General features: G+C 31.6%; 2 protein-coding genes across 3 annotated transcripts; one reads left to right on the forward strand and one right to left on the reverse strand.

The window, feature by feature from the left end:
- Positions 1-3,802: 3,802 nt before the first annotated feature.
- LOC129310041 (protein CHROMATIN REMODELING 24) lies at positions 3,803-12,454 on the forward strand. The gene is made up of 23 exons (XM_054951867.1): positions 3,803-4,113; positions 4,225-4,365; positions 4,463-4,585; positions 4,673-5,325; positions 5,402-5,532; positions 5,631-5,685; positions 6,291-6,419; positions 6,858-6,965; positions 7,095-7,150; positions 7,230-7,320; positions 7,989-8,126; positions 8,221-8,298; positions 8,473-8,679; positions 8,764-8,835; positions 9,389-9,469; positions 9,552-9,670; positions 10,606-10,717; positions 10,887-10,955; positions 11,058-11,152; positions 11,242-11,370; positions 11,612-11,674; positions 11,789-11,921; positions 12,091-12,454. The coding sequence occupies exons 1-23, from the start codon at positions 4,011-4,013 to the stop codon at positions 12,241-12,243; spliced, it is 3,039 nt and encodes a 1,012-aa protein (XP_054807842.1). The 5' UTR covers positions 3,803-4,010; the 3' UTR covers positions 12,244-12,454.
- A 456-nt stretch (positions 12,455-12,910) lies between these two features.
- On the reverse strand, positions 12,911-16,765 carry LOC129310101 (protein kinase STUNTED-like). Of its 2 annotated transcripts, XM_054951954.1 has the most exons (11): positions 16,332-16,762; positions 16,177-16,259; positions 15,687-15,930; positions 15,265-15,515; positions 14,952-15,102; positions 14,606-14,854; positions 14,357-14,520; positions 14,201-14,277; positions 13,971-14,118; positions 13,691-13,837; positions 12,911-13,582 (listed from the first exon to the last, which is right to left on the reverse strand). In XM_054951954.1, the coding sequence occupies exons 1-11, from the start codon at positions 16,513-16,515 to the stop codon at positions 13,349-13,351; spliced, it is 1,932 nt and encodes a 643-aa protein (XP_054807929.1). In that variant the 5' UTR covers positions 16,516-16,762; the 3' UTR covers positions 12,911-13,348. The 2 variants fall into 2 exon arrangements, with proteins under 2 accessions (XP_054807929.1, XP_054807928.1); XM_054951953.1 differs by having other exon boundaries at positions 14,952-15,515; positions 16,332-16,765.
- Between the last annotated feature and the right edge of the window lie 9,790 nt (positions 16,766-26,555).

Below are 26,555 nucleotides of genomic sequence, written 5' to 3' on the forward strand. Positions count from 1 at the left end.
AATTACTAATTAAAGGTAAATTAGTAAATTAATTGATTAATTGTGTTACTCATGACTTGGGATGGTTAAATGATATTTTGGTTATTAGACAATTGTATGGTTAGGATTGGAAGGAAGTAGAGGGATTCGAGACAGAGCATGTGAGCTAAAATGAGAATTGTCGCATTGTGCCACGAGTCATAATGCGTGGAGCAAAAATTTGAATATTACTTGCATGGATCAGCTTATAGACTAGAGGAGAAATAGGGCAAAGAACAGAAAAGGAGAGGGAGAGAAAGGCAATTGTGCTAGGGCATATGATTTTGGGTACTTAGGGGTTGGTTTTGATCTATATTGCTTACTATGTAAGCTTCATACCTCCTTGTTCTCCTATTTTACCCTTTTTTTTAGTTTAAGATATAGAAAAATTAAATTGAAAAGTTTTGAGGGGTTATTTTCTAGCTCAATAGTCATGAAAGGACTATTGAGAGTTAAAATAAGAATTTGTAACTAGTTCAGTAGTCAATGGTTGGCCTTTGAAGCTTTGGGCTCAATATTAGCTTTAATTAGGATGTTTAAAGTGTGAAAATCCTATATGGTTAATAAGGAAGTTATAGAAGGCTTATGAAAGATGAATAGGACTTAAAATTGTTTAATGAAAGTGATTAAAAACTCAAGCTAATTTAATTTGTACTAATAAGTATTTATGTTTAATTTAAAGTTGACATAAAGTATTTAATTATGTAGATTAATGTGGCTCATTGCTAGTTTGAGCAGCTGATAGCAAAAAGCCAAAGAGTACTACAAGTAACCTTTTTAGATATAGAAGGGTTGGGGTAATTAAATAATTTATTTTATTTATTAGCTTGTTTAACTATTTGCAAGTTGTTTTCAAAAGTAAGTATAATATCACATGTTGTGCGAATTATAAATTATATGGTTTTAAATTAATAAGTGAAAAATAGTTTTAAAATGTAAAACATGTTTATTACTTTAGTGATTTTAAAGGTTTATTGAAAATAAAATGTAATGAAAGTCAGTGTAGTAGTTTTATAGCGTATATACATGTGTGTAAGTCATAATCATGTTAGAGGGTGAGAGTTAACCCTAGAGGGAGTAGTTTAAAAATTTATATAGTCGTGCTGATATTATAGGACATTCGATGCAACAACATGTAAGAGATTATTATCATAAGACATCTTGATAGTCATTACGTGATATGAGCTCCTTAGTACCTGAGAGGGTATAGCGTTGGAGTATACGACAGCTCAATTGTGTGTGTGATAAGGGAAATTCTTAGTCCAAAAATGAGATAAAATACCTTTGGTTGGCCATTTCTATCACGAAAGTTTGGTTGGCTAGTATGATCATACATGTGATATTTACCATATAACTATATGTTTATGTATTATCTTGTAAATGGATGATGATTAATTTACTTGTTAATAATTAATTTTTGATTATTTTGGTTACTAGGACTTTATTTCACCCTATGATTACTATTTTATATGCTTATATGCTGATAGGAGCATATGGAAAGACTTGGGCCAAAAGTAATAGAACTACTACAGTGCCCCATCTTTAAATTTGTGTAATGAATTTGCATAGTTGTGTGTATATATATATATATATGTTTATAAGTTGTTGTAGGAATGCGTATACATGTTTGGTTACATTTGTATGACTTTATGTGTGTATCTTAGCCTTGAAAAGTGAAAATATAGTAAATGTACTAGGAGGGCTAAGATACTAGTACCAGTGTATGTCATGATTTTGAGATGATATGGTGTGTGAAATTTGGCTAGAGAATAATCTTTGTATATATGTGAAAAGTGGCCCTATTTTAATGCGAATTAGGGCATTTGGATGACTAAATTGATGCTTAAGTGCATGATTGTTGTTATAATTGCTTTATCAAGTGTATATTAGTTCATTAGATGTGGTTGATGCCTTAATGGTGGCCAATGACATAAAGTTGTGGTTTAAGACACTTGCATGTGATGAATGAGATAAAGCAGCCATTTTACATTTGAATGTCCATTTTTTAAATAGAATATTAGATTGAGGTGAAATTTATGTCATTAGTTATGTGTAGACATTTGAATTACTCTAATTAGATATTGTTTGTGAAAATGACGTATGTTTGAAGTTTGTGCAGAAAAGTAGTTTATGATAGCTTTTTACTGTCACACAAACGTTTACTATGATGCATGATACATATGCCGCGACACATGTGACACATACTATGGCATATACATCCAGTTGGGCAAAGAAGACGACTTTTTTGCCTTTGTTTTTTATTGCATTGTGTTTATGCATTCTTATACACTTTTGTTGTACATAAATACTCATATTTTGATGTTATGGACATATTTTCTATAGTTTTTGTGTGATCTCAACCATTTTCAAATATTTATTTTCTATATAGTTTTAGTTTTTATGAATTATGGTAATTTAGTAGTTTAAAGACTCGTAACTACTTTTGTGTACTAAGTGTGAGGATTAATGATAATATTAAGGTGGATATTATAATAATTAGAAAGCGGTGAATCCTTATTCGTAATATCATAGAAAAATATAAAAAAATTGTAAAAACTCTTTGGAGGCAAGGCCGGGTTTCTCAATCAAGTCGGCAGGACAGCGAAGAGTTTGGAATTGGGCACAAATCTTACTGCCATGTGAGATGATAGGCAGTTGGGTTGGTTTTTATTCTTCTTGGCAAAAATTTTATTGTTATTTTTATAATATTTCTTCACAATTTTAATAAAATATAAGTCCGTAATAAAATAAATAATTTTTAAATTTAAAGTTACATTATTTAAAATTTTTTAAATTAGTATTTTCTTTACAAGTATTTTCGAGAAAAAAATTCCAATCTAGTTACGCAGATAAAATGACTGAACGAGGCCAGGAGATGAGGGGTCTTACAAAACAAAAACTAAGGGTGTTCAAAACCGATCCAAACTGAAAGGACCGATCCAAACCAATCCAAACCGATAAAAACCGATCAAAACCGAACAACAATTAGGTCTGCTTCGGTTTTTATGACATAAAAATCGATTGGTTCGGTTCAAGTTCGTTTTGAATACTAGAAACCGAACCAAACCGAACCAAACTTGATTAAAAAAATTCTATTTATTTATTTATAAAATATATAACCATTTATCTACAAGAAGCATTTTGTTTTGAATTTTTTATAATAATAAATAAATATTTTTAAAATACTTGAATGAAAATGCATAATATTAAGTAATTATAATAATCATGCTATGATCATCATTTAATGATTTACAACTAAAAGCCTCAGCATTCAATTTATCTACAAGAAACATTTTGTTTTGAATTTTGTATAATAAATTTTTCATTATTTATTAACATATAGATATATAGATAAACATTTTCAAAGGATTTGAATGAAAATATATAATATTAAATAATTTTAATATTAAAAACTTATATGAATTTTTATGATTAATTATTGTTATCACATTAAAATTTTATTATATTTTTATACCTCTATTTATGAAAAAAAAAGAGTCAAAAAGAATTAAATTTAATTTTAGTACATAGCACCATTATGAAGATGGAGAAAAGGAAAAAAAAATTAAACAAGTGTATTAAAACTTGATCAAGACCTTAACCAAATCGAACCAAACTGAATATAAAACCGAATCAAACCGAACTTTGCAAAAACCGATCAGGTTTCAATTATCAGTAAATTGAATGGTTCGGTTCGGTTTAGTTTTTACCCAAAATCAAACCAAACCGAATCTAAGAACACCCCTAACAAAAACCCAAGCGACTGAGGACAACTTTGGGCTTTCAAATCTTCCTGCCGGCGAGTCGCACAGCCAATTAGCCATCATCGCTACTCTATTTTCTGCGATCCATACAGTAGAGTGAGGTTCTCATTTTTCAATGTCCGTCTCAAATTCAAATATTGCATTGAAAGCGGGAAGCCCAGGTCCGTTGTGTTGTAGTATGTACCTAGCGAAATAGCCTCTTGATACTCCATTTTCATCTCTTCGAACATGGCTGGCAAAAGTAGCAAGAAACCACTAAGCCTCAACGATAGCCATTATCGATTCCTCCAAGACCTTTCTGCACCTCCGAAGCCCTCCTCGAAGGCATCTGGTACCTTTTTTTTTTTTTTGTAAATCTCTCTCGTATTCAGCTATTTCTCATAGGGTGAACTTTACTTGGCTTGATTAATTTTTGTTTTTTCTTTGCTTGTTCTTTTGGCAGATGACGAAGATGAGTCGTCGCCGATAATGCTCAAAGGCAGAAGGCAGCAGCAGGGCAAAGCTTTTTCCAGGGATGACAAAAACGAGGAAGATGATAGCATCCCTCGATTTTCTGCGATCACCGACTTCGATTCTTCTATCGGTATTCATCCATACTTCTGTTATTGATGCTTTTTTTTTTTTTAATTCGTTCCTTATGTGAGACGATTGTCGTTTATTTGAACCACTCTCGGCGGAAGACGAAAAGCCGATCAAGGTAGAAGATCGACGCCTTCTCTGTACTGTCTCGCCAAAGCAAAATAATAAAGATAAAGATGATAATATTCCCCAGTCTAAAGATACGACCGGCTTTGAAACCCACAGTAAGCACGCTTTTTCCTATTTTTCACTTGCCTCCGTGGTGTTCATGATATCATAAGGAACTGAAATGGCCTACGTGTGAATTTCAGAAGGGGAAAAGAAAACTAAGGTCAAAATGGAAGGCCGGCGTCGCCTATGCAAGGTGTCATGTGCAGACAATGATAATACTGATAAAATGGTGGCGCTCGATGACTCGGAGGTTTCTGACCTTGTGGATTTTGATTCACCCCCTTTGCCGACAAAAAATGCGACTGAGATTGAGAAGAGTCAGGGTAGGAGTGAAATTAGGGATATATTAGATGAGTTGAGCTCGAAGTTTGATATTCTGTCAATTGAGAAGAAGAGGGTACCTAAATCAACGCAGACATTTGAAAATTGTTCAGCATTGGTGATAGGAAATGAAACTACGGAAGATAAGAATGTTGATTATGCCAGTGCAGATTCTTCATTCTCAGCTCAACAGGACCCCTGTGACAGTTTATCTGATGCTACTATCAGTGGAGGCATTGAACTTGTAGAAGATGATTCGGACGATTCTGTAGAATTGCTGGATCATTTTGATTCTGAGGATTTTAATTCTATAACTATGAATGGCCCACATTCCACATACAAGTTGCCAGGCAAAATTGCAAAAATGTTGTATCCGCATCAACGTGATGGTTTGAAGTGGCTTTGGTCTCTGCATTGTCAGGGTAAAGGTGGAATCCTGGGGGATGACATGGGTCTGGGGAAAACAATGCAAGTAAGTAACGAACACTAGGCAATTGTTTTGCAGCATCTGTAGTACATAGATTATGAATGTTGGGTTCCTCCTGCAGATTTGTAGCTTTTTAGCTGGTTTATTCAATTCACATTTGATCAAAAGGGCATTGGTTGTGGCCCCAAAAACCTTACTTCCCCACTGGATCAAAGAACTATCTGCTGTTGGTCTTTCTCAGAAGACGAGAGAGTGCGTCTGCCTCACTTTATTTATTTGAATTTATATACTCTCACAAACCCAATTATGTTTCTACTAGTGCAAAATTCACCAACTTGCATTTGTTGTAGATACTTTGGAACATGTACTAAAGCCCGAGAGTATGAACTTCAATACATACTTCAGGTATTGGTTATAGCATATTTGATATTCAACTGACGTCATGTTACGCTGCAAAATTAAATTTATGCTCCTGAATTATAAGTTTTAATAAACAGGGAAGGAAAGGAAACATGTTATATGTCAACTTGTAGATGAGCTTCATGTTTGGCAATTGAGGATATCTGTATTTGCAATGTGTTTTCCTTTTTAAAAGATTCATGGTGGTTCTTAAGTACTCTCTCCGATCAAAAATATAAGACATTTTTTAATGAGTTGGATGTTAAAAAATGTAAGGCATTTTTAGTCTTTCGAGGTGTAATCATTACTTTTTTTTCAAAAGTGCCCCTATTGATAACGACTTTATATTTATTGTAAGGTGTTTAAAAAGGGTAAAGATGGAAAGATATAGTTGGTTTGAAAGTAGGTAATTATTTTATTGGGGGGTGAAATTCAGTTAAAAATGCCTTACATTTTTGAACGGAGGGAGTAGTAGTTTAAAATCACTTTAGCTTTTCAGTGTTTGATTATCAAAGTTTCACGTAAGCTTACTCTTGTGAATATCCAGTACTGTAATCTTAAATTTGACAAATTTGATGTTATCAGTCTTATTTGCTTGTATTACCATTTAGGATAAAGGTGTTCTTCTTACAACATATGATATTGTTCGCAATAATTCTAAATCATTACGGGGGGATTATCTATCTGATGATGAGGAAGGTGAAGATGGCCCCACATGGGATTATATGATACTTGATGAGGTAAGAATGGTTTTACTTATTTTGAAGTCCAACTACTGTCTAGTTTTCAAAATTTAGGTTTGACTTTTATTTTGCATCATCTTTTCTTGTACATGGTTCTATTTAGCTATTTATCCCTAGACATGCTTGTGCCTCTCACTAATTTTTTTCACCATAAAACGTCCATGTGTGAGTATATAATTCTGGATTCTAGAGGTTATCTGTGTATCTCTCATTTTGTAATGAAATGAGGAAAACTTAAAGTTTCTTTTGGAAACAAAGGTAGTCATAAGAGTTTTATTTTTGCACATAAGATGTAGGTTTGTGGTGCGTACCATCTGCCTTAAATTCTGCTACCTATTTTCTTTAACCCTAAATTTTAGCAAATACAACTTTGCAGATTGTATCATAAATAATTAAGGCTTACATTTTTATTTGTCAAATTGCTTTGGTCCTTAGGGCCATCTTATAAAGAACCCAAGCACACAGAGAGCTAAAAGTTTGCTAGAGATACCAAGTGCCCACCGCGTAATCATCAGTGGCACGCCATTGCAAAATAATCTGAAGGTATTTCATGAAGATTGTTTTTGTTTTGTAACTAATATATTCTTCAAATATAGCATCTGCATTGGTTTTTGTAATTTTGTTTTTTATGGTGACCTGTTGTGTGATTTTCATTCTTAAATTTTCAAACAGGAGTTGTGGGCCTTGTTCAATTTCTGCTGCCCTGAGTTGCTGGGCGATAAGAAATGGTATTAGTCTTTTTCATGCTGCCTTATGATGCTGTTAACTTTCTCTTAGGTTTTAACTCTTAAAATTTTACCGTGTCAGGTTCAAAGAAAATTTTGAGTCAGCTATACTTCGTGGAAATGACAAAAAAGCTTCTGAGAGAGATAAGCGTGTTGGTTCTTCTGTTGCAAAGGTAATAAAATTTGTGCTAAAAAATCTGTAACTGTAATGATTTCGGTTGCGTCTTAGGTTCTATTGTTCTAATATCATGGTTACCAATAAAAAAAATATTGCGATTAACGATAATTTGAATAACATGTTTAAATATCCTATAGATGTTCCCTCCCTCGCTCCCTCCCTCCCTCCCTCGCTTACTTATGATCTTGAAAATCTATTTTCTTTGTTTGCCATTCCTTTTTATCCATATATTGCAGTAAATTTACATGAAGGATTCCAAATATTGACATTCGATGCTAACACAACTCGTTAGCTTCATGCACACTTCTCATATGATCATGTAAAACAAACTATTCAGCATCCCTGCTCATAATATTTAATTTAATCGTATGCTTTAACTTGTGAAAAGTACTATTAGAATATGTTGAGCTACTGATTTCTTTTGATTAAACATCTAACTTGTGTCTTCTTTGATATTATGAGTTGGTTGCAATGTCCTCCTGTAGTTCCTGTGCAGTCATTAAAAATGCTTGCTTTATATGTTCTTTCTCTTCCTTTCTTTTTACTTTACATTTGATACAATTTTTTGGCTTGTGTACATGCATCTCATTTATCCCTTTAGCAATAATCTATTAATCAATTAAAATAACGACCCAAGTGTGATAATTGATACTTTCTTATCAGGTGCTCAGAGATCGTATTCAGCCCTACTTTTTAAGACGGCTGAAGAGTGAGGTTTTTAATCAAGATAACAAGAATACAGCGACGAAACTTTCTCAAAAACGGGAGATTATCGTGTGGCTACAATTGACTAGTATTCAGGTTAGATGCAATTTTTTTGTGTTTTTATTGTAAAAGACACAATGTCAAATTTAATCTGTTTTGGAAACTTATAGCTGTTTCGTATCTTATGTAGAGATATCTTTATGAAGCGTTTCTAAGGAGTGAGATTGTTCTTTCAGCATTTGATGGCTCACCGCTTGCTGCACTTACGGTGATTTTTCTTGATATAATATTTACTATACCTCCCTTCTCAATAGCGTTCTTAGTTCTCACCTTTATAGATCTGCTTTTCACGTGTAGTTCTCCCCCTAAAATTTTGTTTAATCAAGTGTCTTTCCATTTTAAATTAATTATAGAAACTATTTTCTTTTTTAAAATGAATTAGATATTGAAGAAAATTTGTGATCACCCGCTTTTGTTGACTAAGCGGGCAGCTGAAGATGTGTTGGAAGGGATGGACTCAATGCTAAAGCCTGAAGAGGTTAACGTTGCAGAGAAATTGGCAATGCACATAGCTGATGTTGCTGACACAGACAAGTTCAAAGCTGAGCATGACGTCTCATGCAAAATATCTTTCATAATGTCATTATTGGTGTGTGCTAAATTCAAGAACTTCATATTTTGGCATATTATTCTTTGTACTTAGTATAACGTATAAATTTTGTGATATTTTTAGGATAATTTAATCCCACAAGGACATCATGTGCTTATTTTTTCTCAAACTCGCAAGATGCTTAATCTTATTCAGGTTAGCTCAGAATTTCTTTGTTTTGCTATGTTTATTTCCGATTCTCCATGAACATGAAGAGACAAGGAAATCATTACTAATATATTTTAGGTCAATTATGTAAATTTTTTTATAATGACTTGGAATTGTTAGGATCCCACTGCCTGTTGTTACTTATAGCAGGCAGAAGATGAAAGCCAGAATGGAATATATGCTGATGCGGAATCGTTTATGTATGATCATGGAAATTATGAAGTTGTTATTAACTCCTTGCTGTTAGTCTTATATTTGTTGTTAGATCAGTCTTTTATGTGTACTTGTCCTTCTCTGTACTAGTCCATGAAGGTGCATGTGAATGCGTGTGAAGTTATCAGTGGTATTACGTGTTTTTTATTTTTTTGGAGATTCTCGTGGGTTTTGTGGAATATAGTTCAGATTCTGGCTCTAGATTTCTAAAGGTTTCTTCCTCTTTTCCGTGCCTCGAAACCTTCAGAAATTTTCTAATGATTTTGCACCAGTAATTTATTCTATCTTATTCTTTAGTTAATTTGAAGCTGACTAATATGCCTTACAGGAATCTGTAACGTCCAAAGGTTATGAATTTTTACGTATTGATGGAACAACAAAAGCTAGTGATAGAATAAGGATTGTTAATGTAAGTATTTTGTATTGTGACATAAAGTAATTTCTTCTGAAATCTTCTTATTTAGTTGCCTTTTAAAATTTTTTAATGTCAGGATTTCCAAGAAGGTGCTGCGGCTCCCATTTTTCTCTTGACATCTCAAGTTGGTGGTTTAGGGCTGACACTTACTAAGGCAGATCGTGTGATTGTAGTTGATCCTGCTTGGAACCCAAGGTGTTGTGCGCATTTCTTTCTCTGATTTCTAATTGTTAATATTTCCTTTAAATATGATTTTAATAATATATTCAGTATCTAATCAATGAAATCAGGATGAGAACTTCAATTTAATTAATTGTTCAATAGAAATATTGGAAGGTGTTGCCAAATCGAGTATTGTAGGTAAGAGTTTTCACAGTTTTTAGTTTATATAGTGGTAGACACTAATATTTTGTTCCTGCAGACAATTTTTATGATTTTGCATTTGCTTCTGCCAAAGTAGTCTTTAAGAAACTAGGTGGATTTTTCTTGTCCTGAATTCTTTCAGGAGGTAACAAGAATGGAACTTGTGTTTAGTTTGATAGAGATTTTCTGAATATTGAATTATTCATTGTTACTGCTATGTTGGTTTTATTTAACACTAACATTAGCTCAATAAATAGAATTGGATGCTAGGCTTATATAAAGCACAGAGTTTGAAGAATTAGTCGCACTATTTCTAATTTGTGAATACCGTTGCTTGTGATATATTTTATCATTTATAGACACAATTTCTTGTGCAATTGATAGAATTTAAAATGTGATCCATATGGTTCATGAATTGTGAATTGTGTAACTTGTTATATAGTTTGGTATTGGTATATTAACAAAGCTAGATCCATCTCGTTAATTTGGTATGACTATTGTACATTTTATTGTAATCTTTAGGTTACTTTAAGTATGCATTCTTATTTCAGGAAACTATCTGTATATTTGATCATGTCTTTTTTCCCTCATTTTGTGATGATTTTTTAATATACTTGTTCTGTTTACTTTTGTAACAGTTTGGATGGAATGTGTGAATGCATTAGGCTTTGAAATTTTGCTTGGGCCTAATTTACATTCTGTACTTGAAAAAAGTACATCAAAATGATGCTATCGAGTTCTAATAATAGTTGCTTCAACAATGGCAGTACGGATAACCAAAGTGTTGATCGTGCATATCGTATTGGCCAAAAGAAAGATGTTCTTGTGTATAGATTAATGACATGCGGAACCGTTGAAGAAAAAATATACAGGAAGCAGGTAAATTTCAACCTTTTACTTGATGTACCAATTATTGATCTATGGTAATGAGGAAGATAGAAAACTTAATATTACTTCGGATTTAGTTTTGAGTGAATCTCATTTATTTGTAGTTCTCTTTGTTTAGATTTTGATTCAATCCATGACACTCTGATTATTTGATTTTCAGGTATACAAGGGGGGATTGTTTAAAACGGCAACAGAGCATAAAGAGCAAATTCGGTACTTCAGCCAGCAGGTACAAGTGTAGTGAGAGTATTGCTTATTTCTAATGTATGCTGAGAACATCTTTGACTAGCGTGTGGTGCAATGTAATAACTTCTTCAGTCATCCTTTTCAGGATCTCCGAGAGCTTTTCAGTCTCCCAAAGGAGGGTTTTGATGTGTCTGTTACTCAGAAGCAATTAGAGGAGGAGCATGCTTGTGAAGATACAGTGTATGAGTTTCAAATCTGAGCATACTGTCGAAGCAATAGAGTGCTGCATGTAGCTTTCTGATTTTTGACTTTGTATTTGTGTTGTTCAGGGATGACTCGTTTAAAGCACACATAGAGTTCTTGAAAAGTCAAGGCATAGGTGGAGTTAGTCACCACAGTTTACTCTTTTCCAAAACAGCACCAGTCCATGATGCACCTGGGGATGATGAAGTGCCAAGGTAACAACAATACATAGTTATTAGGATATGCTTCCCATGTGGTTCTTTCACCCAAGATGTAATGCTGAAATCTTGCTAATGCTCTTGGATGTTATAATTTTATTTTACTTTATGGATTATGGATGATGTACTGTTAAAATATGCAAAATATTATTTCTTGAATTGGCTTCTTTTTGGACCATAGTATTATTGTTAACTAATTGCTTAATTAAACAATGCTGCGTTGATCTTCTTTTTGTAGGAATCATGGGACCAGTTATGCTGGAGCGTCAGCATCAACTTCCCTTGAACGTCCTGTTGATGGGTAATTATTCATCGTCATACGGATATTAGATCGATTCCTCCCCCACTCAAACTTTTTTTTTCTTTTGATCTATGGTCTGACCTTGTTTATTTAACCTATTTTTTATTTGGTCAGAGCTGAGTTTGCTTTCAATCCAAAGGAAGTCAAATTGAACAAGAAAGGCTCTTCCCCAAATAGCGCTGGTAAATTGACTGAGTCTGAAATCAGGGATAAAATCAAACGGATTTCTCAAACACTAGCAAATAAGGTATTATTATGTTCTTGTTAGATCGGAAACAATCAATCAATGGTAGTTTAGTGAGGATTGGTTGGTTCATGTCAACTTCACATCTGAAATATTGGCGAATCATGACATTATGTGCTTTGCATTGAATCAGTTCACAATTGATGCCTCCCTGCTATATAAACCATTGCAGGCAATGATTTCTAGATTACCTGATAGGGGAGAAAAACTACAGCAGCGGCTTGCCGAGCTAAATTCGGAGCTCAGCAAATTGAAGATGGAAGAAAGAGAAGTGATTGATTTGGATGATATAACTGGAGAATTTCAAAGGGTATTGAATGTGTAGATCATTATTAAGAGAACTTGAAATTGAATGGATCGAGCCGTGCTCTGTTTTGGCTGCCTTGTAGACAGAAAATTGCCAAATGATTACTTTCATGTGGCAAGATAAGGCAGTCTCTTGTGCATTTTTGTCAAAGGTGGTGCATTTTTTGGTCAGTTTTTGCTATTCAAAAAGTGAATATAATATTTTGATTTATTCAAAACACCTTTAGTTACTTGAGTGGAAAATAATAAAATAAAAGTATAATTGAAATTCCTGTATTTTGAATCAAATGGGGTTTTAAAAAAATACTCTATATTGCGATTTGGGGGGAGTAAAATTTTGCAATGGCAATAGCTTTTATTATAGTTGACCTCTGTGTGGCTTAATTATAAACTAATATAATTAATTAATAACAACTTAACAAGCCAAGCCTCACTAATTTTTATTAAGCAAGCTTGACGTTGAATGATTTGTGATCGTGCTTATAGTCTAGTTTCTCAAGTTTTTGCCTTTTCAAACTAGAAAATGCGGTGGTACCAGCCAGGAAAAAAACATGTTTTTTCAAGCTTTTGATCTCAATCATGTTGCATATTTGTGCAGGGTGCAACTTCTTCATTCATGTGTACCAATTTATCAATATCCTGTGCACTGAATACATGGTGATCAAGGAAAATTTTATACCATAACAGAATAAAAAAGGCTGCGCTTTCTCGTATCTTTGTGTGAGAAGCTTTAAACCCAAAAAAAAAAAAAGAACTAATGGTTGCCCGAAAGATAAAGAAAAGAGAAAATGGGCATGCCACATCAGAGGAGACCAAGTATACACACTCTTCATGGTTCTCAACTCTCAAGCGGCCAACAAAATAGCCCGCGGAAACTTGGAATACGATTGCAAGCTTTTATGACACGTGGGACTGGACTCATTAACTCATCTCGGAGAATTATGATGAACCCAGGCAGAGCTACAAAGTCAAGGAGGGGGCTATATACTCTTATTGGGACCTCTCTTCCAAGACCCAGTCAGCAGGATCTTTCAAAATCTAAACTAGGGAGGGGAAAGGCACAGGATAACATAAAAAGTTTGGAAAGAAATAGTTGCTTTGAAGTTAGTGCTACCATGAATTGCTTAATCAAAACTTGAGGAGCGACTCCATCTTCCTTGTAAATAGTCCTCCAACGAGACACTCTGCTCAGAGCTACTGACAGAAGCTGTATCATCGTCCAGGTCCAGCAAAGCAAGGTTCAAATGGGACTGAATATTATTCAGTCCCCCATCAGACGCTTCAAGTTCTTCTGGTGCACCGACTTCTTGTTTTGCCCAACTTGTCACTTCCTCATCACCATGCAGAAGTTTCAATATCTGCTCTCAAGAAACATCATCAGACTGTAACTTCGCGGCAACAAAAAAAAAAAAAAAAAAAGAGGCGTGACAATAAGGATGTGGCAGAATTGAACAGAGGAGACTCACAATGTCGATTTGAGGTCGAGATTTAGGTGATCGTCGGAGGCAAAGGGTAGCAGCCAAAGCCATTCTGTCAATTAGCCACTCTTGAGGATCGCCAACGCTTGAATCAAGCAATTGTGAGAGCTTTCCATCCTTTAGAATTGGTCTTGCCTGGATATTGTCACAATCGCATTCATTCTCAACACTTTGATATACTACGACCAGATCTCATAGGATATTCAATTATTATTTTGGTTGTTTGGTAGACGTTCCAATTATTATTTAACACAGCAGAAAAGCTTACCCACATCACAAGACTCTCCTGGCCCTTAGGGGATTCGTTATTGATGGGCTTCCTGCTAGAAAGAAGCTCAAGAAGCACAACACCAAAAGCATATACATCGATTCTGTCAGTTACCCTACCATGCATAAAGTACTCTGGAGCCAGGTATCTGCCAGAAAAGAAAATGTTCTGAAACATGAAACATTTAAAGTTGACCAGTCCAGAGAGGATTTAGAGGACATGATACACACCCAAAGGTTCCAGCCACATCAGTACAAGTAACGTGGGATGAAGAAGAACCCCAACTGGCAAGCCCAAAATCGGAGAGCTGATGACAAATAAGAATCAAGTGTAATAAATTCAAAAAGGAACATAATCAATCAATGGAAAAAAGGTAACTACAGCACCTGAGGCTCAAAATTATCTGAAAGAAGGATGTTTGAAGATTTTACATCCCTGTGAATCACAGCATATGCACAGCCATTATGCAGAAAGTTCAGTGCCTCAGCAACGCCCACAGCCACTTTATACCTCTCTTGCCAGCCAAATACATTACAGTCCTTCTTATCACCTTCAACAAAATACACGAGTAAGAAAGAAATTGGAGACATGATGATTATGTAATTCCGAGCAGGCAAGACCAAATAGATATCTACCATGAATGTTCTCTTCTAGGCTTCCTCTTGATAGAAAATCATAAACCAAAAGCAAGTTATTGTCGTCAAAAGAAAACCCAGATAAAGATATTATGTTCTCATGATGCAAAGTTGTGATGATCTCAATTTCCAGCTGAAACTCTTTGAACACATCTTCTGATGGCTTCAAAATTTTTACGGCCACCACCTTGCCATCTAGAAGACATCCTTTATAAACATAGCTACTGCCACCTTTGCCAACCAAATTATCTGAAAACATTATTAGATTTCATTAAAATATATCCCAAACAAAAGAAGTAATCGGAACCATGATAGGGACAGGAAAGTTAATGCAAAGAAAACAAACCAGGCGAGAAGTTAGCAGTTGCAGAAGCAAGTTCTTGGAAACTATATACTCTGCATGAGGATGAGTACTTCTCCTGTAACCTGGACAATTCTTCATGAAAGTTGCTCAAGCCAGAGTTAGCAGCAGATCTGAATGGCACAATGGCACCGCTCTGCCCATCAAGGGTAGTAATGTCATTTTTGTCAATATTAATTTGTTTAAGATCTGGATGGACTACAGCTGATGAATGCCAGCTGGGCTGTTTAACAACCCGTTGAAAAACATATGGATTGCTCACATAGGATTTCTGTATATGCTTTTTGGGCAGAAATACCTGGCGAAGGACAGACCAACCATGTTTAGACTGGTTTGATTCCTGAACCACAGTTGCATACCAAGGACCACCAGTTTTCTGGACCGGTACTAAAGCTAGTGAATCATTCTTTTCCTGATCATCAGGCAAAGCTCCAGTTGCAGAACTCTCTGGAAGTGCCAACACCCTCGCACAACTTTCACAGTTCCTGGGATTTGTCTTTGTACAAGGCTTGAAAGATTTATGTAATAAAGCCGGGCCTTCATTCAGTTCTATTAAAATAAATAGTTGTATTAATTCACATTTTTTTCTGATTGACTAATCACAGTTTACAATAGAGAACATAGCACTATATATCGACCACGTTGAATTGACAATAGTATTTCTCTTGAAAACAAAGAATTAAAAATGTCAGAGTGATTATACAGAAATACAGGTACGACCTTGAATAGCACGTATTTTCGTAGCCTCTCTGTGGAACGCAATTTTGCCATTGTCAACAGCAAAGACAGAGATATATTTGGGCAGTTTTTTTGCACAATACTTGGCAACGGATGCCGATGACCGGATTGTATGATGCGTTTTAGAAGTCCCCAAAATTACAGTTGATGCACCGAGCGACTTCGCCTCCCGTACAAGAAGTTTCCGAGATGACTCACCTCTACATACTTTCAGCTTGAGACCAACCTGGGGAATGTTCAGCGGACTTGAGGCTCAAAATTCACAATTAAAAAAAATGTATAAAAGGATTTTTAGTTGCAAAAAGATATCCACAATGTCATTCTCCTAACAATTTAGAATCTAGAATTCTAATAATCACCCGAGACTAATTTCGAGAAACCTCGCATTTCGCCAGAATCCAAGCAAACGATTAAAATATGTAACGAAACGGTTAAACCAAAAAATAATGAGAGTGTGAGAGCAGTACCGAACCTGCTTCAAGTTGCAGAAACCTTCGTAAACGGCAAGAACAGAATCAAAAGTATTTACAAGAGAGATGAGCGATCCCGTACCCGCTGCACCAAAACAATCAGATTAAATATAGACCAAAACCAAAGCAAAATCGAAGGTGAGAGAGAAATAGAGACCAGGTATACTGCCGATAACGTGAAGCGCAATGACATGGTCACCAGGCTCCGCCACTTTGACGAGGGCCCATGTAAGCAATTCCCTGCTCCGAGGATCCAACTTCACCCCGACCACGACAGTCCGACCACCGTCGCAGTCACTAGTGCCTTCGTCGGACGCCATACTTTCTCCGGACAGCTTCATTTACCTGTACCTCGCAAGTGGTACCTCCAAGAGAAGGAGACGTGGGAAACGCCGTCGTTTCTCCCGCCCTAGCCGATTCGCTTTCCTTCCTTTCTCACTCTTATCGGGCTTTCCCACTCTGTGTATTGGGAATAGAGGAAACGAATCCTGCTCGACGATGGTGGCTATGGCAAAAACTGTCTCCGAAGAGAGGTATATTCCCGTGCTTCTCGGATCATAATTTCTCCTTACACTGGTTTTTCTGAACCGCTGCCAGAGTGGACCCCACTTAAGAATAGTGCTTTCACCTTTCGCCTCCAAAAAAGAAGTTCGTTAACGTCTAGAGTGCCGTTGGTATAGAGTCAAGAATTTTTTTTTGTTAAATGCAAATCGAAGAGAAATTGAAAAAATAATAATAATAACAACCGATTGGCCGCAAAAATATACCATAATAACTTGGATCTTGTGGAGCAGTGCATTTGATTTAATTTTAATGTTTTTTATTTTAAAAATATAGAATAAATGTAACTTTCAATTGCTATTCTAGAAAATATAATTCACATCAAAAACTAAAAATTAATAACTAATTATATTATATAATCGATTCAATTATTTTTCCCAACAAATACTTCAAGTTAGATGTTGACAATGAGATCATGTTCTTTTATCATAACAAATATTACTCATTAACCTCTTTATAAGTTATTTTTATTAATCTCATTAATATTAATATAAAAAATATAAAGAATAAAAGTATGCAAAGTATATGGCTAAATTGGAGAAATAGACTATGGGCTTTAATTACCACCGAACATGAAGCACATGAAAGTTTGTTGATGAAAAAATTGAGTGACCAATAAATAAACGGTGTTACGGCCTTGAGGGTCAAATCATTCATGCGAGGGGCTACTTTTTATTTGGGGTCCATTCGGAGAATGATTTCACTTCTTTTGGCATTCATCATGATGAATACTGCCCTCTTTTATTTTTTAATTCTATTAATATTAATTAATAATTAATGAACTGGGGTATATCCAATCGATTTGAGATCAAATCAAATTAGATATCATTATTACATGTCATCCTTTTTTTTTATTAAGTAATCATAGCTCGTCTCTTCTTTCGTACATTTAGCTCTCGACTCATACTATTAAACTATGCAATATTATAATTTATCAATTTTTTTTGTCAAATTATAATTTGTCAGTTAAATTCTATACACTTAGTGAATCAATATTTAGCCAATTGATATGGGCCCAATAAAAAGAAAGTGTAACACCCCAATGTTTTTACATCTTAGCTTAAGTATTGATCAAAAGTTTAAGTTGTCTTTTTCTATTGAAATCAGGATGTTTGGCAAAAAATATATGGCAGTTAACATTTAGGTTGTTTATAATGCGATTAATTGATTTTGATCTAAGGATTATATCTCTCACTTTTGTTAGTTATAGGGTAAGTTTTGGTCAAAATTGGAGCATTTACCCTTGTCTAATTGTAGATGAAGTTGTTTTTGGGGTTTACCAAGCAAAGGATGCTAGCCTCATGTTGACTGATCAAAATGTGAAGTTCAATTGTAGGTGGATTAAATGTGAAGTGTTTGATCATGAGTGGACAGAAAACAGATAATCATTTTAAAACTCAACAATCAAATTATAAATGAGGTTTTTGGTTTGAAAAATTCGATAGCAACTTTTGGGCTTTGGTTCCTCCTCCTCCTCCTCCTCTATTTGAGGGGTTTTGGCCAAAAATTTAAGAGGTTTGAACCTCCAAATGTTGATTTGAGATGTGTCTTTGGCTCCTCCTCCTCCTCTTCTATTAACTAGTAAAAATTTTGAAATTTATCGAGGTTTTAATTATTGGAAACTAAGGGTCTGAATCTTGTACTGATTAAGGAAATTTTTTAGTTCGAAGAGGCAAGTTTAAGCTTTCTCTAACCTTGTTTGGAATTATAGATGGTGGCTTTTGAATATTACGTTTGTTTGGAGGAAAACCTATGCTATTTAGAAGATAAAATTTAAAATTTTTGATGAATTGATGGTTGAAGAATGAGGTTATTGGATTAAGATAACTTAATTATGCCTATTGGAATGTGAAATTGTGATTGGATTGGAGGTTATATTAAATTTTAGATTTTTAGTGTATTTATTCTAAATTTTCTTAGGATTTTTGGCTTTGGCTAATTGGATGATAGTTTTTATCAAAGAATTTATTCAACCAAAAACTTTAGGTAATAAAGATTATGTGTTTAAAATTCATTGAATTTAAAAGTGATATGATTTATCATTTTGAACTCAAGATTTCTATTCTAAAAGGACATATTTGGAAATAATTAATGAAAATTAATTTATATTATGGAAATTGGTGTGAGAATTAATCATTTGTGTTGACAGATAAAAATTGATAGTTGAGATACTTAGAAGAATATTATTAGTTGTGATGATGTGTACTTTATGGTCTGATTGTTGTTCTAAGCCTTATAGGCTTCATTGTAGTTTTTGAGTAGGTGGGTTCCTATGGATCAAAGGTGGGTTGTTTGATCATGTGAGGTGGTTTTGGCTGGCTTATTGCTCTTCTAACTTGAAAGGTTGAGGTGATTGAAGTTTAATTCTTGTTGTAACATGTACATGCAATAGATATTTTTACATGCGTGAGTTTCCATTGATATTTATTGATTATAATACCTCTTTTTATTGTATAAAAATATTAATAATGAGTTCATATGAGTTTTCAATAATGGTATGAATATGGGTTTAAAGAATGGTTTTTGAATTTTATACATGTACATACATATATACATACACATATACACAATATATTGATGTTAATGTTGGAATATTGGATTTAAAAAATGATTTTAAAAGTTTGGAAAACAATACCTAAAGAAAATATTGTTTGGCTTTGGCTAATTGGATGATAGTTTTATCAAAGAATTTATTCAACCAAAAACTTTAGGTAATAAACATTATGTGTTTAACATTTCATTGAATTTAAAAGTGATATGATTATTGTTTTGAACTCAAGATTTCTATTCTAAAAGGACATATTTGGAAATAATTAATGAAATTAATTTATAACATGGAAATTGGTGTGAGAATTAATCATTTGTGTTGACAAGATAAAAATTGCTAGTTGAGATACTTAGAAGACTATTATTAGTTGTGATGATGTGTACTTTTGTCTGATTGTGTTCTAAGCCTTATAGGCTTCATTGTAGTTTTTGAGTAGCTGGTTCCTATGGATCAAAGTGTGGGTTGTTTGATCATGTGAGGTGGTTTTGGCTGGCTTTATTGCTCTTCTAACTTGAAAGGTTGAGATGATTGAGTTTTAATTCTTGTTGTAACATGTACATGCAATAGATATTTTTAACATGCGTGAGTTTCCATTGATATTATTGATTATAATACCTCTTTTTCTGTATAAAACTACTAATAATGAGTTCATATGAGTTTTCAATAATGGTATGAATAGGGGTTTAACGAAAATGGTTTTTGAATTTTATACATGTACATACATATACATACATATATACACATATATATTGATGTTAATGTTGGAATATTGGATTAAAAAATGATTTTAAAAGTTTGGAAAACAATACCTAAAGAAAACTATTGTTTTGGCATTTTAGAATATTTTAAGAAATATAAATTAATGTATTAAGTTGTTGGATTCAAGACTAACTAAAAAGTAGCTTATTTTGCCCTATTGGTATTGAATATGAGAATTATATTTTTAATTGATTTTATACATCATACCCAGTATTTGTGATGTGTGTGTATTAGGAAGTGTCTTATCCCCTATTATATAATTGATGATGGATTTTGTCCTTTTGTTATTAATGATAAATTTTGATTATAGTGATGGTATATTATTATTATTATTATTATTATTATTATTATTATATTATTATTATTATGGAATTGGGATGTGACTATTGTGAGTTGATGTTTATTGATGATCATTTCATTACCACGTGGGTAAATGCTAGTTCCTAAAATACACATTCTTATGGCCAAGAAGGGTAAGGGGATAGCTAGCATATAAGACAATCATTCCTATCTATTGTCTTCGCTTTGAAAGTGAAAAGAGAAATAGGTAAGAGTATTTACTAAATCACAATGGCTCTAAACTATAGAAGGTGGATACAATTTCTGACTCTCCTCTAGAATGCAAAGAACCCCAAACCAATGACTATATGAAAAGGATTGTCATGGAGACACTTAAGTTATAACCTATGGGTTATGGAAGAAGGGTGTTGTGAAACAGGATGAAAATTGATGTAAAATCATACAATTTGATTATACATTGAATCATGAAAGGATAAAGCCTAGAAACTCCTTTTTGAAGGTATTGCTCACTGTTAAAAATTGAGAACCATGATTTAAATTATTTTTTCATATATGGTATCTTTGGTAGCATGCATCCCTCCTAATAAATTATATTATATCTTGGTATGCTTTATTTAAATTAAAATTATTCTCTGGTTACTTAAATTTCATATTTTACTCTCCTCATTCTAACATTTTTCAAGTGAGAGTTATAGCTCGTTCTTTCTGTGCATGATGGTGAGACTTTTTTTGACCTAAATATATGGTTCATTTATTTATACTCTTACACATGTGATTTCTGGCCAAGTGTTCTTTTTATGTCTGTTATAGATCACTAAAATTGTGATACTCCTCTAATATGCTTTTATTAGTCTGTGGAGTTATCCTTTAGTATGTCCAATAGGCTTTGTCGATAGTAGATTTATTCATTGCAAAGAAGCCAGCTCTTCTGTGATGCACTATTTTAGTCTGATATTGTAAATGGATTTTCTCAGGACAAGATCCTAATTGGGTCTTAATTTGGTGTTAGTTTTAGAGTTGCATAAATTTTGAATAATTTTAATTAATCCTAGTCGTTATTTAGAGGGGGGTTACAACTAGCCCCTCATAATGTGACGAACCAATATTTTATTTACATTTAATGCCTGACTATATTTTAAATAAAATTTATAAGATTTTTTTAAAATAAAAGGACATCTATATGAGGAAAAAAAAGTTAATAACTTTATTAATTTTCACCATTTTTATCACATGAGTGTGCTATTCTTCTCACTTTGATGAAATTTAGGAATAGTTTAAACTTGACTATAAATTTCTTATGGTAAAAAAAAAGTATTACTAGCAAATGTTGGGTTTTAGCAGGAACGGTTAACCCCTCACAATATGAAAAATCAAGATTTTAAATATCTATTAAAAATGTTTTTATATTTAGTGTGTAGCTGTTACCTCAACATGATTATCTCCAATAAAAGAGTACTTATGAGCAATCAAAAATAAAAAGAGCATTAGAGTAACCAACTCAAGTTGATATAAGTGGTAAGGATTTTCATCACTTACGCAAGTGATTGGAGTTTTAAGGGTTTTAATATCAATCCTTATATATACAATAAATTAGTTTAAAAAACGATCTATCCTTAATATCAATCCTTGTATATACATAACTTAGTTAAAAACGATCTATCCTTTGTCTTCAGTGTCTTTAATGAAAATTTTTTTATTGTCGGCGAGGTTCACTATTATTATGAAAATAAAATAGTATTAGAGTATTATATAAATGTTTGAATTTGAGGTGGCTAAAAGGAGAATAAAATTTTAAAAAAAATAGAAGAATTTTAATTAAAAATCAATGCCATTTAATTATTAATGGATCCTAAACATTTAAAATTTCAATTCAATTCAGAAGATCAAAGTGAAAATAATTTGAATGATAAAAAAATTAAAATCTATTCACTTGTTAATTTTGTTCGAGATGTAAAATCATTAATTATTATTCTCACTTCACTTGTTAATTTTAGCAATATGAGTTATAAATTACATCAGTTTGTTAGACAAATAGCAATATCAATTTTTAATTTTTTTAATTTTACTTATTAATTTTACTAATCCAATTATAATTACAAAATGTGTTAGTAAATTTATAACTGATGTTAATAAATTAATAAGTAAATTTAATAAATTAATAACCGATGTTCCTACTTGTATTGAACAACTAATGTTCAAATCATGCATGATTATTGATAAATCAAATCATATAATTTATAACTTATATTGATAAATTATTAATAAGAGAAGTAAAAAAATTAAATACTAATAATTTTGCATGTCAAATAAAATAACAAATAAATGATACTTTAATCCTTTTACTGTTAAAATTATGTCTACTTTAATTCTCTTAAATTGAATTAAAATTTCATATTTTTTGGGCTCCATTAATAATTAAGTTACATTTTTATTTCTTAATTAAAATTTCACTCTTTAAAAAAAATTCATAACAAAGAGGGAAAAAAATAATGACTTTTGACAAACTTATTTTAAAAATAATTTTTATTGTTCAAAATAAAAGAATAAAAATATATATTTAATAATGTGTTTAAAAAAATATTTTAAAAATAAAAAATAAAATATTATTTTAAAAAATAAAAAATAGAATAACTTTCAAGTATTTAATATTATTATTTTAAAAAATAAAAAAATAAAAGAGAAGAAAGTGGCTGCAGTGCGCACTACAGTACAACGGGATTTGGTGGCATGGGACGGGGGGACCCATTTAATAATAACCGCCCTAAAAAGCACATCGGAAAAAAGCATTGGCTTTGCTTTGCTTTTGCCGCCGCACAAAAGTTGCACATTTTGTTATTCTTGATTTTCCCCACGAAACGAACCTTTTTCTAGTTTTGTTTGTTCATTGTCAGGATTAGAGCCGAAAAAATAGATTGAACTCACTGATTATCCCATTAAACTTGCAAAATTTAATAAATTAAATTAAATAAATTGATTTATTTTTTTAAAAATTCGTTGGGCTAGACCAATCTACAATATTAATAGATTAAAATGAATTGACCCACGAGTTAACATTTTTTGAAAATAATTTTTTTATTTTTAATTACATTATATTTTTATATAAATATATAATAATGATAATATTTTTAAATATATAATTTATAACTTTTAAATATATTGTTTACATTTAAAATATAGTATAAATCATTTTTACAACTTACAAAATAAAATTTTTATTATAATTTATAAATAATATTTATTAGTTTTTATAGAAATATTTTGAATATATATATTTGTTAATCTCATGAGCTCTATTGATTGAAATTATAATATAATTTATTGAGAAAAATAATATGGGTTTATATTCAAATTTTTTTCTCAATAAGAAAAATAACACATTTAGGTGAGAAAATGATTAATAGTAAAAATCTGGCAAAATAAATTTGTTTGATTTTAAATTCTATATTTATTTTATTTATTTACCAAGTTTTTTAGCAAGTTTATTTTATTTGTTTACACGTTTTTAATTGTTAATTTGCCTTAAAATATGAAATATATATATATATATATTATGTAAATTTTAAATTGTTAAAAAAAAAATTCTAGTAAATTTTTGCGGGCCAACCAGCGGACTAACCAATCCACTAGAAAAGAGTTGGGTTGGGTTTCCCAACCCGTTTATCTGGCCAGCTGCCCAACCCAACTCGCAAAAATGTCACTCGCGCAGGCTAGCCCATAACTCATTTGCCTAGTGCTAGTTAGGATGATGATGGGTGATTTTTAAAATATTAAATTAAGACAGTTATGAAAATTAGATTAAAATTATCCAATCCAACAATTATAAATTTAAAAGTTTCAATATAAATAAAATATCTACTATTAAAATATAACTCTTAGATCAACAAATAAAAAATAATAACAACAAGCCTTATCTTATTAGTTGTGATTGATTACATGGATTAGATGATGTAACCAAACATTTAAAAATATTATTAACTAAAAGATCTAGTTCAATAACTTTCATGAATGTTTCTTTAATTTTCTTGTACCTCTCTGTGCTTGGCTCAAGGCTATTCATTCTATTTCCTCATCAATACTTCCCACGGGCCTTCTCTAAACAGGTCAGATAATCTCAAATAATTTTTCATTATCTTTTTCTATAATAGGCGCCCACACACCACAACACACACACATATATTTTTTTATATTTATTTTTTCATATATGACCACATATATATCTCAATATTTTCATTTATATTTTCAATTTATGCTCATGTTTCTTTTTAAAGCCCAATGTTCACAGACGCAACTCTCAAGTCAAAGTTGAAATTTTGCTTGCGGTTGTGTTAATTAATATTTACAACTTAATTTTTTTTTAAATTTGACAATGACCTAAGTGTCATTTCCTCTATTTTTTATTATAATATATTCAAAGTTGAAATTTTTGCTTGCGGTTGTGTTAATTAATATTTACAACTTATTTTTTTAAAATTTGACAATGACCTAAGTGTCATTTCTCTCTTTTTTATTATAATATATTTCATTGTTTTATCTATAAAGGAAGACTACAAAATTTTTAAAAAGCATTGATTACATTTTTTCCCACATTATCCATAATAAAATCAAATTTATTTTCATGAGATAAGCTTCTTCTGAAGTTCAATTATAATTATTATAATTAATTAATTTTTTAAACTGTATAAGTTGATTAAAATTTGCTCATGTTTGAAAATAAACAGAGTATTAATATAATCTTTTAAGAATTAATATCATTCCCCCTTCTTTTTTAAGAGTGGATCGGATTCTAAATTATACTAATTAGTTGTATAATTGTACCAACATTGTCAATCTATATAATAAAACAATGAGGATGGTCACACATAGTTATTATAGTCGGCATACCCATGTGACCAGAAAACTTGGGAATTCTGTTTGTCTGCTTGGTAAGGAAACCAAACATGTGACACTCATGAACCCTATCCTCTCAACTATTTCACGACATTAAGGTAGACAAAAGATAAGCAATAAAATTAAAAGGAGAGAATAAATTTCTATATATATTATATATATGATTGTGTTGGGGGGAATCTAATTTTATAGTTATGTACTCAATCTTACCATAAAAATAAAAAGGATGCTCATCTTTGATCTAGATTATCCATATTAAAATCAGAAGGCTTAATTTAATCTATAGTAATATTTTTAACATTTTTATATAATACTACTAGCTTATATTTGAGCTACGAGGTAATTAATCCTAATGTGTTTTTTATTAGAATTAATTAATAACTATCGGTTAATATTTTTAATTTAATATATAATATAAAAAAGAACAATATTTTAACCATCACTTGGACCTTACTTGTTCACCCACTTCCTTTCTTTTTAACAGAAATGTTCAACTTATACCTATTTGATTGGCTTGATTCTATTTTGATCTAAAAATAATTAAAACAAAACTTTGTAGAATATAACAAGAAAGAGTTATAGAACAGAATACAATATGAGATTACCCTCAAGACATCCCATCTCATCTCAAATACTATATATATATATTATTTTTATTTTAAAAATATAAATTAAATATATTAATTATTTAATATAATTTATATTCATATTAATTATATCAATTATAATTTTAATACTTGTAATTCTTATTTAAATTTAAATTTTTTATATTGATAATTTTAACTGCATAAATAAGCCATATATAGTAATATTTTTTTATAATATACTAATTATATTAATACAATTTATTCATATATTTATCTATTTAATAATTTTTATTTATATTATATTTCTTGCTTTATTTTTGAAAGAGTAATTAGCTTAGTATATCTCAACTAGAGAAGAACAAGAACTTGATATTGTACTTGATTTTTTTGTTGTTATTACTTTTATAGCTTGAAAATCACTTGTAATTTGCTATCATAATATTATACAATTATAGTTTTGATTAATATAATTTAATAATTAATTTTAAATTATTATAATTTATGTACTCATATTGTTTTGATTTTAAACTTAATAAATTATGTGATTTAAAATTTTAATGAATCTTATTATTTAATTTTTTTCTCCCATATTATTCGATTTATCAAGATAACCTAATGTCCCGATCTCATCTCGATTTTTAATGAAATGGAGCACAAGACAAAAACTAAGTCTTAATCTTTTTTTAAAAAGGGATACGAGACATAGGTGTTCCAGTTTTATCCTATCTTATGAACACCC

The sequence above is a fragment of the Prosopis cineraria genome, unplaced genomic scaffold (assembly GCF_029017545.1).
Source record: "Prosopis cineraria cultivar Desert tree isolate PC_DT_omini unplaced genomic scaffold, ASM2901754v1 PC4, whole genome shotgun sequence".
In the NCBI taxonomy this organism is placed as follows: Eukaryota; Viridiplantae; Streptophyta; class Magnoliopsida; order Fabales; family Fabaceae; genus Prosopis; species Prosopis cineraria.